The sequence below is a fragment of the Anser brachyrhynchus genome, assembly GCF_964034855.1.
Source record: "Anser brachyrhynchus genome assembly, chromosome: 1".
Classification (NCBI taxonomy): domain Eukaryota; kingdom Metazoa; phylum Chordata; class Aves; order Anseriformes; family Anatidae; genus Anser; species Anser brachyrhynchus.
In genome coordinates, this window is record NC_137694.1 from 184,701,347 (window position 1) to 184,715,715 (window position 14,369).

At 40.6% G+C, this 14,369-nt stretch overlaps 1 protein-coding gene across 2 annotated transcripts in view; it reads right to left on the reverse strand.

Annotated features, from left to right (window-relative positions):
• COG6 (component of oligomeric golgi complex 6) overlaps positions 1 to 8,493 on the reverse strand; it is a 52,303-nt gene extending 43,810 nt beyond the window's left edge. The window contains exons 1-4 of one of the 2 annotated variants that reach the window (XM_080555774.1): positions 8,140 to 8,493; positions 6,760 to 6,903; positions 5,889 to 5,960; positions 4,037 to 4,095 (exon numbers count right to left, since the gene is read on the reverse strand). In XM_080555774.1, coding sequence (XP_080411900.1) covers positions 4,037 to 4,095; positions 5,889 to 5,960; positions 6,760 to 6,903; positions 8,140 to 8,250 — 386 coding nt within the window. In that variant the 5' untranslated portion in view covers positions 8,251 to 8,493. Of the gene's footprint in view, positions 1 to 4,036; positions 4,096 to 5,888; positions 5,961 to 6,759; positions 6,904 to 7,414; positions 8,083 to 8,139 lie in introns of those variants that run through there. The other variant, XM_080555775.1, reaches the window with a different exon arrangement.
• Between the last annotated feature and the right edge of the window lie 5,876 nt (positions 8,494 to 14,369).

The window sequence follows — 14,369 nt, forward strand, 5'->3', positions numbered from 1 at the left end:
TGTTCTTGGAGAAAAAAGAGAAGGAAAAAAAAAATCACACTATGCAGGTTCAAATGCCACATACGGAAAAAAATCTGAAGAGATACTTACATTTACAAGGTCAAAAACCACTGCAATCTAAGAAAACAGATCACGGTATTCCAATGCTTCCTTTAAGTATTTGCTTTGTGTATCTCAGGGAATAAAATTACAACTCCAGTTAAAAAGACTTTCCCTGATTTTGCAGTGAATGTTGTTCTTTCTTCTAATTTCAGTTTGATTTAAACTTGATACTAATAGTAACACTTTTTGACAAAATTTACTTCCCCCAAGAACAAGTCAGGCACAAAGAGGGCTTACCCAAGTCAAAGGTTCCACCTGTCATTTACTGAAAACAGTCTTAAGACTACAGAAAGATGAGACATCTTTGATCAAAACCAGAGCTAACAGAGTTAACACCCACAAAAGTACGTTCTTAGAAAATGAAGGGGAGTAAATAAAAAGCTGTGAACTACTACCTCAATTATTTGCCTACCACAGGTAACTTCCTAACTTCATCAGATTGTCTGAGTGAAGATATCAGCTCATTTTCCCTAAAATTTGTCAGATACAAAAATAACATTTTTAAAAAGGTAAATCCCTAATTGTCTTAAATATATGAAATTCATCTGAAAGTTTACGGCCTTCCTTCAGTTTTAGAACATTGAATCAAATCAAAATATTTTCCTCCTAGGAGGAAACAGTCAGCTGAAATAAACCAGATAAATGTTAATCATGATAGAAGGGAATTACTTTTTCATCTATAGCTAGTACAGCAAACCCAGTACAGTATAATTTCTGAAGTTATTTAAAAAAATAGCTAAAAAGGTAAAAAGAGATGAGGACTTAGCGTAGAACTTCGTGAGAAGGGCAGGGCCAAAATAACTTTCCTCAAGGACGGTGTAAGCAACTGGTGCAGCAAAATGAAAGACCGTGTTATCTCTGCTATTACAAAACATTCGGCAACTACTAGTGGGAAAAAGAAGCACATAACTAATATAAAAAAGAAGAACATCATAAATGTTTTTAAACATTGTCCTGAAAAATAAAATTAAATTCAAAAGCACTGATTTAAGAACTTAAAGAATTCACAAATACAAATTTGTGGTATGCAAAATGGATTTTGGTTTTGAAAAAATATTTAGATGTTAAAAATTACACAGAAAAATCTATTTTAGTCTTATTTGAGTACAAATACACATTATACTGAACTTTCATCAACTTCCAACTAATTATTTTATTATAGGCTTTTCAGAAGAAAATAAAACAGTAGGACCACAGAGGACAGAAATAGAAATTTGGGACTGAAGAAATCTGCAGATGAGTTCTGTAACTTCCACAGTAAGGTAAGAAAAGATACATCTTCATTTTTATAGGAAGAATTCTAAAGAATGATTATCCTCAGCAACTACTGCCACCTTCTAGACTGACTGTTCTTGCTTTAGGCTCACTGTTTCAGTTGCCCTGGTTTTGAATGGGCCCAGCTTTCATTTTCTCTGCATTTCAATCAGCATTTTAGGACAACTCTCAGAACAGAAGGCATGGCCTCCCAGTTTCACCTTTTATTCTTTTGTCGGCTAAGAAATGTCACCTTATACGGTGAAGGGACGAGCAGCTCAAGACCTGTATTTTTTCTGACTGTAGGCAAGATTTCAGCTTTTCAAGAAACCCCTAACATTTGATAGCAGAGGTCTCTCCCTGTGCCTGATCTAAATCAGGGAGATGCACCAGAAGAAACAATCATTTAATGAGTCAAAAGAAGAGATGACTCAGATATCCCACATGGAACAAAACAGCCTTCTCTTTGTAGCTTGAAAAAATAAAATTAATAACAACAACAACAATAACAACTCTTTTCTTTAAAATTGACATAAATTTAGCCAGGAAATAAAAAAAAGTTAACCTTGTTAATATATGGCACTATGAGTCTTCCATAACCATTACATTGTAAAATGACAAATACAGTTTGGCTTCTGCTAGTGTGAGTATTTCCATGGTATGCTTACAGAATAGCCTTTCAAAAGATAACTTTTTCCTAGGTGTGCATCCTGAGGTCAACGAATGCCTTAGAAGGACAGGCTACTTCCTTGACATTTATGTCTCCTCATGCTAGAGGGATGTTCTGTAGCTTACATGTTATTGCAGGAAGCCTTTTAAGTAAGTTATTGTGTAAGGAATATATTGTGGAAGTACTGATGTGGAATCTACATAATCTCCTTTAATGGACTTTAAGACCATTAGACATAATGCACGTGGGATGGGTCTTGGTACCTTCCACTCTGCTTCAGAACAAGGAGTCAAAGCAGCATTCCATTTCCTGAGACTACACAAAAATATAGGACCACTTCTCTATCTTACTGTCTCACACCCTCATCTTCAAAATAACAAAATTTTCTGAGCCCTGACTTCTGCTCACTTACTTAAACTGTGACTTTGCCAAATCCTTCATCTTATACCAACCAGTATTGTACTTTATGCAGTTATTGTACATTCAGCTTTAAAATACGTACAGACTACACTCTAACCTCACATTCAGACTCTCACAGGAGGTAATCCACTTCCTACTGAAGTCCACAACATGAGCCCATTAATTTTGAAAGTGCACCCAGAGCTATCCAATGTCATAACTTCTACTAGAAACTTATCACTGGAAATAATTATTTCTAATCTCTAGTGAGCTATATATAATTTTCAGAAGAAAGTTCATAAAGGAAGGAGATTCATCCTTCTAAACTGACAAAGGCTAAAGCTGTAAAACAAGATGCCTTAGCCATAAAAGCGATAAAGATTACATGAACCTGTCACAGGGTATTATTATCCTCTTCCTATGAATAAAAATACTGAAAATAGCAAAATACAAATCTTTTTCACAAGAGGCTGGAGAACCAAGGAAAAAAGAGGTCTACATTAGGCTCATTAAGGTACCTATGTATTTCACAATTAGCTTTAAAGATGGAAAAGTAGGTCATAATCCAACTCTCTCTTCTTACGTCCAGTCTCTGCATAAGAGTGATTTCTGATGGATACAAAGCATTAACACCACCGCAAAGCCCACGAAACTAACGCAAGACTTAGTGCTGAACTACTTTTGGTAAGGTCTCATCAGCACAGGAATTAGCCCAAGGTCACAAACTTTTTAAAAGAACAAATCCCAGTTCCCTCCCTCCCTACTACCTTTCCTTTGAAGTCTAAACCTAGGCTGTCCTTCCTTTAAAGACAAATATTAGGTCACAAAAATAAAATAAACAAAAACAATGGCCAACAATTTCTCTATATTTACATATTTGTAGCATGAAGGAGTTCACTTGAAAGATATGAACACACCTTGTTTTGTTCAGTGATTGTCCTTTATGTAACAAATGTTTCTTTGTAACATGAAAAAGCTCACAGCAAATAAAAGATACTTTTGTCCATTTGCACAAAATTTGTGCATGTCTCTGAATTATACAGGAAATACCAATCAGACAGTCATTGGCATTACACTACACGAACACTAAATTGGAGGAAAAAAAAAACTAACTTCAGACAATTAAAATAAAAGCCAACATACCTTAACTGTTACCAAATAAGATATTCTAAGTTTAAAAGTTTCTAAAACTCTACTCTAGAAATTTAAGTCCAAAATGCAAAATAACATACTGATGTTTAAAGAACTGTGATCTCATGTAGGTCTGTATCTATTATAAAATTATTTAACTTATATTATCAACTGATATTAGGTAAAGCAAATCCATACTCAGTACACTGTACCACTATAACTGATTCTCTTTCCTAAAAGGTCAATTTTTATGACAATAAGCATTCTCAGCTTTTTCTATCCTTTAGTAATAACCTTACGAGTTCTGCATTTTTATTCTAATTGAGCTACGAACACAGAAAGTGTGTTAAAAACAAAGTACAAACGCAAAAAAAAAAAACGAAGTCCTTACACAAAAATAAAAGCGGCAGTACCAGACCCAAAATAAAATTACATCAGTATTTTCATGTTTTCAAGAAATAAATAAGGTGGCATACATACTTTTCTGCTTGGAGCTTTGTTGTTTTTACTATCAAGTCCTGGGTTTGTTCCTTTGCTGCCTAGAATACAATTAGAATCATTAAGAATGTGAAAAGCACAAACACATCAAATGCATTACACAATTTCTAAAATATATAATACTTTTGAACCTTTCTAACTAAGTTGTTTAAGGAGCGTACTCTTCAAAATAAAATGCCTTCTTTTAGTAAGTATTTCTTAACTCTCCCAATTTTCAGGCATTTAAAAAAAATCAATAATCTTACCTATACATATTTTTATCATTATATATATTCATATTTGCACGCTGGCCTGTTGTTTGGACTGTATGATAACACAACCTTACAAAATAAAAAAGGTAAAGAGCTTTTTGACTAATGAATACACAGTCCCTTTCATATCTTATATTCATTCTGCAATCTTAATAGACTACTCTTTTAGCACTCATGCCTTATATGCTATGGATACTCCTATTCATACGTTGTTTTCTCTCTAAGTACATTGATGTCTTCTCATTCAGCTTGAACACACGCTTGCAAGTCTTGATGTCCTATTACAGATAAAACAGCAGAACGTTTGACAACCAAGTGCTAATTCCTGGCCTTGTTAATTTACTTTCTATTCATACAGCTAAAGAAAACTTGTGTTGAATTAAGACAAGTTATGAGTGCTAAAGGGCTCTAGCAGAAACCTCCTGTGGGGCACAGCACAAAACTACCCACTGATTTTAACAGAAAAAGAAATCACCGTGGGATGGCTCTACTGTAAAAAGAAAAAAAAAGTCAGAGATGACAGCTACACTTCATGATCTAAAGACAGAAAAGAACAAAAAGCTGCATGGACACTCGACTCATTTCCACATCTGACAGTTTAGTCAAACTGGCCCTGAACTGCATTAGGGAATACATCCAGATTAACAGCATTCAAAGAGATGTGAGACCTCAGAGCTACATTACTCATCGCTTTCCAAAACTGAAAATTAAGTACTGCAGCGGGCTAACTGTATTCTCACACTTTTTGGCACAAGTTCATCAAACTACAAGCATTCTCAGGAGGATTACATATAATTTCCACGAAACCACTTAATTACCTTTTGAGTACACATCGGGGGAAAAAGGAAAGGTTATCACAGGAGACTTTAGTAAGAATTCTCATTCACACGCTACAATTTATGTGCTATACTCAGAACAGATTTGGTTTGGCAAACATCTACACTTCAGTATCCATAATCCTTTTAAACTCATGACTGTTCCGAATATTGAACTTGCACATTGAAACCAGTTAAGATTTAGCAATGTGTTATAAAACACCTACATTGTGGCTTCAGGATTAATATGGAACAAATTGTTTTTGTTGCACAAAGGCATCCTTAGACATGTTATGAAACAAAACCAACAGAATCAAGATCGTACACTAGATTTTTCTCACTCAACGGATAACAAGATAATTACTTACAAATATACTTGAGGTATTTATACGAACATGTAATTCAACTGCTTTAGTCAATGTGAAAGATTCAAATTTTAAATCAAAAACCACAAAAATAGTTAACACTTTAATCCATCACATGTAATCTAATTAAATATTTTCTCTCCACTCAAACACAAATACTACCTTGATATTCTCAGAGAAATATATTGGTACATTCAAAATTGGAACTTGGAAGAAAGCAAAATAATTTCCTCAACCCATTTTTTAAGTAAAAATAAACATTAGTATCTTAAAACACATAATACACATAGTAGTGAAACATCTGTGTCACTGTCAATCCTCCAAAATAACAATTTATTCTTCTAAAATAAAATAGTTACATCCTAAAGGAAAAATATGCAGAGCACATCTATTCATATATTACCTTCAAACGACTGGACATATCTTCACAGCAGCTGCTCATCGCCTGAACATCTTCATTTATACTCTCAAGCTCCTAAATAAGTTAAAATAACAGTAACTGTGTTTTAAATCAGAAATGCTATGCCTAGGCCCAGTCTCATCCCACCAAAACAAGATGGCTCTGTTACAAGAAACATACAGACCATACATAGAGTACTGCGTCTAGTTCTGGTCCCCACCATTCAAAATAGATGTAGACAGACCAGAGAGAGTCCAAAGGAGGGCCACAAAGACTACCAAAGGGCTGGAGAACCTGTCCTCTGCAGAAAAACTGTAGTTATATTCCTTCTTCACAAGGAGCTACATGAAGATGATAAAGGGCAACAGGTACAAGTTGTACTGGGAAAGGTTTCCTCTTGATAGAAGAAAAAAATTTCTTACCATGAGAATAATCAACCACTGGGACAATCTCCCCAAGGATATGGCAGAACCCCCTTTACTGGAGGTTTACAAGATGCAATTGGACCAGGTGCCAGATAATCTCATCTAGGCCCCCCTTTTCCCATAAAAGGTTGGACCTGATGATCTTTTGAGGTCTCTTTCAACCCGTGTTGGTCTTACCACTCTATAGTTGCTCTAGGGTCCCTACATAATCCATGGACAGAAAGCATCCCTAAAGATCAATGTTCACCTGAATCTTTTTTTTTTAATTGTTTGAAATATCACCGCTCTACATACAATGTTTCCATCAAATGGTATAAATGATGAAACATTTTTATTGTAAATGCATATTTGTCTGGGAAAAATCACAATTTCTCATAACTCCTTTTTCTTTTTTAAAATTATGCAGCAGTACTCCAACGAGATAGCTAGCCAAACTGTAAAACTGCTACCTCTTTAACTTGCTTGAATATGTGGACAAATTCTTCATTTATGGCTAAGCTTCGTCGTTCAATGTCTCCACGCAAGTTTCTTCGGGTGCGCAAACTATTTTCGACAAAAAAGGTTGAGAGAGCCTTGAGTGCTTCCAGCATTTCCTAAGAAGTAAAAGAAAAAATGAAATTAACATTTCACTAGGTTATAAAGAAGCATATTGCATAGTCTGCAGCCAACCCAAGTTCACTGCTTTAGAGAAAAAAGTAGTATATAGAATTATAGAATCATTGAGGTTGGAAAAGACCTTCAAGGTCACCTGGTCCAACCATCCCTGTACTACCAATGTCACCCACTAAACCATGTCCCTAAGCACCACGTCCAACCTTTCCTTGAACACCCCCTGGGACGGTGACTCCACCACCTCCCTGGGCAACCCGTCCCAGTGCCTGACTGCTCTTTCTGAGAAGAAATGTCTCCTCATTTCCAACCTGAACCTCCCCTGGTGCAACTTGAGGCCATTCCCTCTAGTCCTTTCACTGGTTACCTGTGAGAAGAGGCCGACCCCCAGCTCCCCACACCTTCCTTTCAGGTAGTTGCAGAGAGCAATGAGGTCTCCCTTGAGCCTCCTCTTCTCCAGACCAAACACCCCCAGTTCCCTCAGCTGCTCCTCACAGGACTTGTGCTCCAGGCCCTTCACCAGCTTCGTAGCCCTTCTCTGGACACGCTCCAGGGCCTCGATGTCCTTCTTGTGGTGAGGGGCCCAAAGCTGAACCCAGCACTCGAGGTGTGGCCTCACCAGAGGGGGACGATCACCCCCCTGCTCCTGCTGGCTGCACTATTCGATACAAGCCAGGATGCCGTTGGCCTTCCTGGCCACCTGGGCACACTGCCGGCTCCCATTCTGGCGAACATGGTTTTAGAGAAAATAATACCAAAACATGCTATAGACCACTTGGTAAATACCTAAAACAACTGATGAGTCTCTCTTCTTTTTATATGTTATAACATAAGACTCTGGGTTTTTTTGGTTTTTTTTTGTTTGTTTGTTTTTGTTTTCTTTTTCTTTTTATAACAGCTTTAACCAGAAGGCTAATAGTTGGTTAAAGCATAACTACAAAACACCTAAATCAGGAAAAGCCTCAGTGGTGCCACCCGAACTACGCAGCGCCAACGTCCCCAGGACGGGCAGAGATGCGTGGCATACCCCTGGCGGCCCAAACCCGGCTTTTATTCCTAATTCCCGCTGCAGACCCCTGCCTGCCCCCCTGGGACGGAGCCGAGGGGACGCCAGGGCTCGCTTCTCCCTTCGGAGAGCCCGCGGGGGCCCTGCGGCCCCCGGCCCGGCCCTGCCGCCCCCTCTGCCCCCTCAGCGGCGGGGCCGGAGCCTGCCGCCCCACCTTGTCGTTGTCCAGCCGGGTCTCCAGGATCTTGTTGAGCTTGCGGGCCAGCGGGTTGATGCCGGGGCCCGCCGGGGCTGCGACCTGCGGCGGGGCAGCGGTGTCGGCCATGGCTGCGTGCGGCGGCGGAGCGGCTCCCGGGGAAACGCGCTCCCCGGCCTTTGGTTCCTCCTGCGGCCGCCCGGCGCGAGGGGGCAAGGCTGGCGCCGTGTGACAGACAGACACACGGACAGACAGGCAGAAATTCACCCCGTGCCTGTTCCACGGGCGTGGTGCCGGCTACGGTCCCGGGATCCTGCAGTTTGCAGTGCGGGAGCCGAGTTTAGTCCGTCCGGGGGGTGTGGAGGGGACACAGACTCACAGAGCCCACCGAGGAGCTTTAAAAGATTAACCTTTTAAAGTTAGAATTGTAAAAGCTTTCCCTGTTTTACTTACATACTGCATTCCTGGAATACCTATCCGTAATCCTTCAAACATACGCTGTTAGTATCTGAAATGGGGTTCGGTACCACTCGGGTTGGTTATGAGACCAAAATACGCGACCCCTGGTACGAGCGATTCTCAGGGGAACAAGGAAAAGTTTGGGATTTGTGATAAGAAAAAAGATTCTCTTCCTGAGGTCGCATGGCTGTATTCATTTCATGCTTGTTTTGTAAATGAGCATAACTTAAAAAAATAAAAAAATAAATGTAAAAGAAATGGGCTATTATTATAGTAATCCAAATGAAAGTAAAAGCATGTCAAAATGGGGAGATCTTATGTTCATCATGTTCTTATGCTCATCATTTACTGAAACAGTTTTTAACTAAGAGGTTTGGTTTTTTTTCCTGTCATGTCATTTTCTTCTTGTATCTAGTCAGCAAACAGATCTTCATGTATTTTTAGACACCTCGTTTCCCTCCTTAGCTTCTGTTCCTCCGCCCTGTTTTGTCGGTTTTACCTCTTCCTAGACGTCCCTTACTTCTGACCAAGCTTCCAGGAGCCAGGATCTCCCTTGTCCATGTTAGGAATCTGCTTTAGACTTAAAATGAAGAGATAAAACAGCATGCAGTCACAGGTGCATGCTGTCACAGATGTGAGCAATTATATTTAAGCATGTAAAGAAAACTCCATTATTATAAAGATCGCATCCCAACTATACATTGGGTGTTGCTACCAGACTGAACAAAGATTCAAATGCCGTTAACCTGTTGGATGAGTTGACACAGCGAAGGCACACCTTGAACTCAGAAGGACTTGAACATCTGAATCACAAATGTCAAGATAAGATCATTGCCAAGCATCATCCAGCAAGTTATACCACAGACATATAAGGAACCGCAAACATTTTCCTCTGTCAGTTGGTGCATGTACTGTCTTTTAAAGCATCCAGTTTTGCTTTCAGATGCTCCTTGATGGAAGTGTATTTTTTCATGAATTTGTTTCACGAGCCAGATTACTTCTAGATAAGGCAGTTACCTATAGGATTTTGAAACAGTATGTTTTTATCTGTGCATGTGTTCCCCAAGAAAAATAAAAATAAATAATCAAGGGAACACATTTTAATCTCCTATAACTGAGAGAAGCATTTGTATAAGGGCACCAGGGCTTTTATATATGTGTATATATATATATTTTGTGTGTGTCTGTGTGTGTTTAGGAATATTAGATGCATCTACAAAGACAATAACAAACAAATAAATCCTTTCTTTTTCTGATATGGATAATGTTTGCAGGCTAGATTTTTCCTCGTAAGGTATTTTTTTAAAAACAAAAATTCAAATGTAATCATGCAATGAGATCACTGCCTAAAACTCAGCTGCTGTCTCATGGCTAGTAAATGTCATAGTGTCATGAAGGAACTTTTGACGTGGCATTCTTACTGACTTGCTTGTCCACCAGCAAATAGTTTCCTGTTAAGTCAACTAGATGAATATTATGGGATAAAATGACTGGGCGTTTGTGATCTGTAACTGCCAGAGGGTGCTTTGATTTCAGATAGCAGTCTCTGTGTACCAGTAGAAGACACTTTGTGTATTGTGCATAATTTACGCAAGCATAATTTTCCTGACTAAAGCTAGATATGGCAGCAAAACTACAGGTGTCAGCAAAGAAATGTCTGGTACGTAGTGTATTCCGTTGATTCGCTTATCTCAGTTCCTTATTATGGTGAAAGTGTTCACAGAACACACATTTGGTGCAGTACAGATAGGAGCACACTTTATCCTGTGGAACAACTCCTGTGGAATGCCACCTGTTGTTTAAGTAGCCCAAGCTAATATTGCAATTGTATCTTCAAACACTTGGAGTTCTGTGTGCCTTTTGTAGGGAAAGACAAAAGCATTTGCAGTAGTCACCTGAATCTGTTCCTCAAAAGGCTAAATAAGAAGAAAAATCCACTGGATAGATAGATTGGCAGGGATCAGACAAAGATGTGGCCGGAGCTGCTATTTTACTGCCCCTAGTATTTCCCTAGCATTTCCCCACCCTGTAGCAAAAGATTTGTGACAGAGCACGACATAAAGGGAATGTTTCCTTAAATATAGAGAGGGGAGAATAGCTCTTGCCCTAAGTGTCATCATAAGCAAATGACAGTGAGAAAGGAGAATTTTTGTGATGAAGAGAATGTAAAAATACATTAAAAATTAAAAATATATAAAAAATAATAATAAATTAATAAAATAATAATAAAAAATACATTAAAAGAAGAGAAATAGAAGAGACCGAGGAATCTTTGGGGGAGGGAGAGAAGGAGGAGGGAAGAGATGAGAAAAATTGAGGAAGGAAGGGAGGAAGGGAGGGAGGGAGGGAGGGAGGGAGGAAGGGATCAAGGGAGGGAGGGAGGGAGGGAGGAAGGAAGGAAGGAAGGAAGGAAGGACGGACAGGCAGACTAATATAGTTTGCCTCAGTATGATACATAATTAGTAGTATTTTCTCACAGTGTAATAGATAAAAAGACTTGACAATGCTACTGTTACATACAGTTTGTAGGCCTTGATCTTTTCAGATGTATCAAGGAAGAGTATCTGCAGAAAGCTGGCCATTGTAACTTGCTGCTCAGCTACACCATTCCTGGTGAAATGACAGCACCCCTCTGTGTCACGGTCCCCGGAGAAGATTCACAGAATCATTGAATGGTTCGGGTTGGAAGGGACTCTGAAGATCCTCTAGTTCCATTCCCCCTGCCATGTGCCTGGATACTTTTTACTAGATCAGGTTGCTCACAAGGAGATCGGATGAGTCAAACTTGGCTCTGCCAGGCTCCCCGGGTGCAGGGTCCTGCATTGGGCCAGGACAATCCCAAGCACAAACACAGGCTGGGCAGATAATGTACCGAAAGAAGCCCTGGTGAGAAGGACCTGGGGGTATTGGTTGATGAGAAGCTTGACGTGAGCCAGCAATGTGCGCTTGCAGCCCGGAAACCAACCATACCCTGGGCTGCATCAAAAGCAGCGTGGCCAGCAGGGCGAGGGAGGGGATTCTCCCTCTGCTCTGCTCTTGTGAGACCCCACCTGGAGTGCTGCCTTCAGCTCTGGGGCCCCCAGCACAAGAAGGACATAGATATTTTAGAATGAGTCCAAAGGAGGGCCATGAAGATGATCAGAGGGCTGGAGCACCTCTCCTACAAAGACAGGCTGAGGGAGTTGGGGTTGTTCAGCCTGGAGAAGAGAAGGCTCTGGGGAGACCTTACAGCAGCCTTCCAGTACCTAAAGGGGGCCTACAGGAAAGCTGGGGAGGGACTCTTTGTCAAGAAAGAGGTTACTATTGTAGATACTTTTCACCAGACCAAACCAGCCCATTCCTTAAGCTAACTACTTTTCAAAAGCTCAGACAGCATTGACCCCATTCTGTAAACTAAGGTATGACTCTATGAGTGATTTGGCCGGAGGTCACCCTGACAGCAACCTGTAGTCATGTAGCAAAACATGTCTGTGTCCCTCGAAGCTCCAGAAAAATGTAAAGTTCTGAAGTTTTTGGTTAGCTCATGCTATCTCACTTGAGGATTTATTGTCATGCCTCACGGTCAGCAGCATTGGCTATAATATATGTGATGCTGAATCAGCCACCTGGTTGAGGAGCTGTAAAACTCCTGTTTGTTATAACTCACTGAAAAAGATAACACTAGCAGTACAGTATGCACTTTAATGCATACCAAACCTATGAAATCTTGCTGTTCATCTCCTGCAAAAAAAAACAACCATTGATTTCAGGGGAAATACTGTGTCAGCAAAGCTAACAGGATTTGGTTGAAATATATTCAGCTCTAGACCTCTACTGGACTTCTCTAAGGGAGCTCTTGTCTAGACTATGTGGCTGAGTCCCCAGCAAAGTCAATAGCATTGGTCATGGCACTGCCACTAACTTCAGTGAAAACCAAACTTGCACCTAGAAAAAAGAAGAAAAATTCTTTCTACTTCTGAAATTCTTGATGAAAGCCATCTTGTGAAACTGCACCTCAGAGATATTGCTAGTGCAGGTCACAAAAACTATTCACAAACATGGCCATTTTTGTTGCAGCATTATGACATAAACCTAACTGTGCATGTACAGGTGCAAAAAACAGGCTTCCCTAGTACTCATTACAATTCTGTTTGGGAGAATTAATGGAACTTCTTTGTTATAGCAGCAAAAGTAAGTTTCCAAAATGCCAGGAGAAGTCACACTCTGTGCCATCTCTCAGGAGGAAAGCAAAAACCACCTCTCAGCAACTCCACTGTGGAACTACCTGGTATATTTAGACTTGATTCCCTCTGTAAAGTTGTCTCAGAAGTGTCCTCCAGGCTTGCTTCAGTCATTCATCTTTGTGTGTCAGCTCAAGCAGCCTTTCCAAAGCCTTGGCGAGATGCCATCACCCTCAGAGATGCTGGAGAGCTGCAGTGGATAAAAATAACTTATTACTTAATGGCTGACACTGGTCTCAGTCACTGCAGATGAGCTGCAAACAATTTCTCTGCAAAGATCTGCCCACCTCCAGAAGAAGTGTGTCTAAGCCTGCGGTTTCTTGCTAAAATGATCTGCCATCCCTTTCTAGTGGTCATTTCTGCCTTCATGGCGTTATTGCAGGGCTGGCATCCCTACGACTGACACACTGGAAGCCAATAATTATGTCCCTGGAGGACGGCAAAGGTTGTAGTAAGCAATTTTTTTTTCTAAACTTCAGCGTCTTTGGTGCATCTGTGTACATTTGTGATCTGCAAAAGTGAGGCTGGACTCGGCCTGGGCAGCTCTGCCAGGAATAGACAGGAATAGCTCGATCCTGGCCTCGCCGTGTGGCCGTGGGATGGCAGGTGGAAGCCTGGTGACGCTGACAGGCTGCCTGCCTTGAAATGCAGAGGGAGGACAGCTCAGCCTTGCCATCCTGGCTGCTGTCAGATGGCTGGATGGTATTGATGTCACTCTGTGATTACATCTGAAGGAACAAGCGTTGCACATTTCGCTGCTCACGCGAGCATTTTGCCAACGCAGGGGTTCTGTGTAAGCATCTACAGCAGCCGAGTAGGTTGCTTCTGGTGGTGTACAGTACAGCCTCAACAGCTTTGTGAAACACTCACATTCCCTGGCAGGAACTCAACGAGCATTTCCAGCACCTCCAATTATGGTATTAATTACAAGAGATTATCAAGTTCCCCAGGATAGACCCCAAGCTTCCTTTTGCATGCCAACCAGCAAGGACTATCCTGTCCATGCAGGTAGAGCTGTCTGCAGAACATCGTCAGTCTGTCTATACCTCATGCATCAGGTAACTTCACGTCAGCATTAAGACCTTAAACCACTGTTGTGCATGCAGAGCACATGCCTTTCTGAAAGCAAAGTTCATGCTGGGTGAACTGCCAGTCTGGAGGTTTTGAATATTTTAATGTTAATTTTGATGGTTAGTGGCTTCTTTCTACTTCTGTCCCATACACGGCCCTTTGTATGATAAAATCCAGAGCCCTGGTAATATAGGCAGAGTAACACCATAAAATGAAATATCAGGTGCCTTAAGCAGCAGCAGGCAGCAGCACTAACTGGCAGAAATTAGCAGGCTGTCTTCAAGCAATAATTGTGCCTCACTGTGGAAATGTGAAGGCAAGAAATGCTGATGCTGACATGGAGTTAGGCTTTCCTCCCACTTGTCAAAAAGCAGACTATTTGGGGGCTTTAGCAGTGGTGTGATTGCTGATCCACTGCTGATATAGGGAGCTCTGAATAGGATCTGAGTTTCTTCTCGCTCTCTTGAGCTTGGATGCCTGAAGACATAATTAAATACC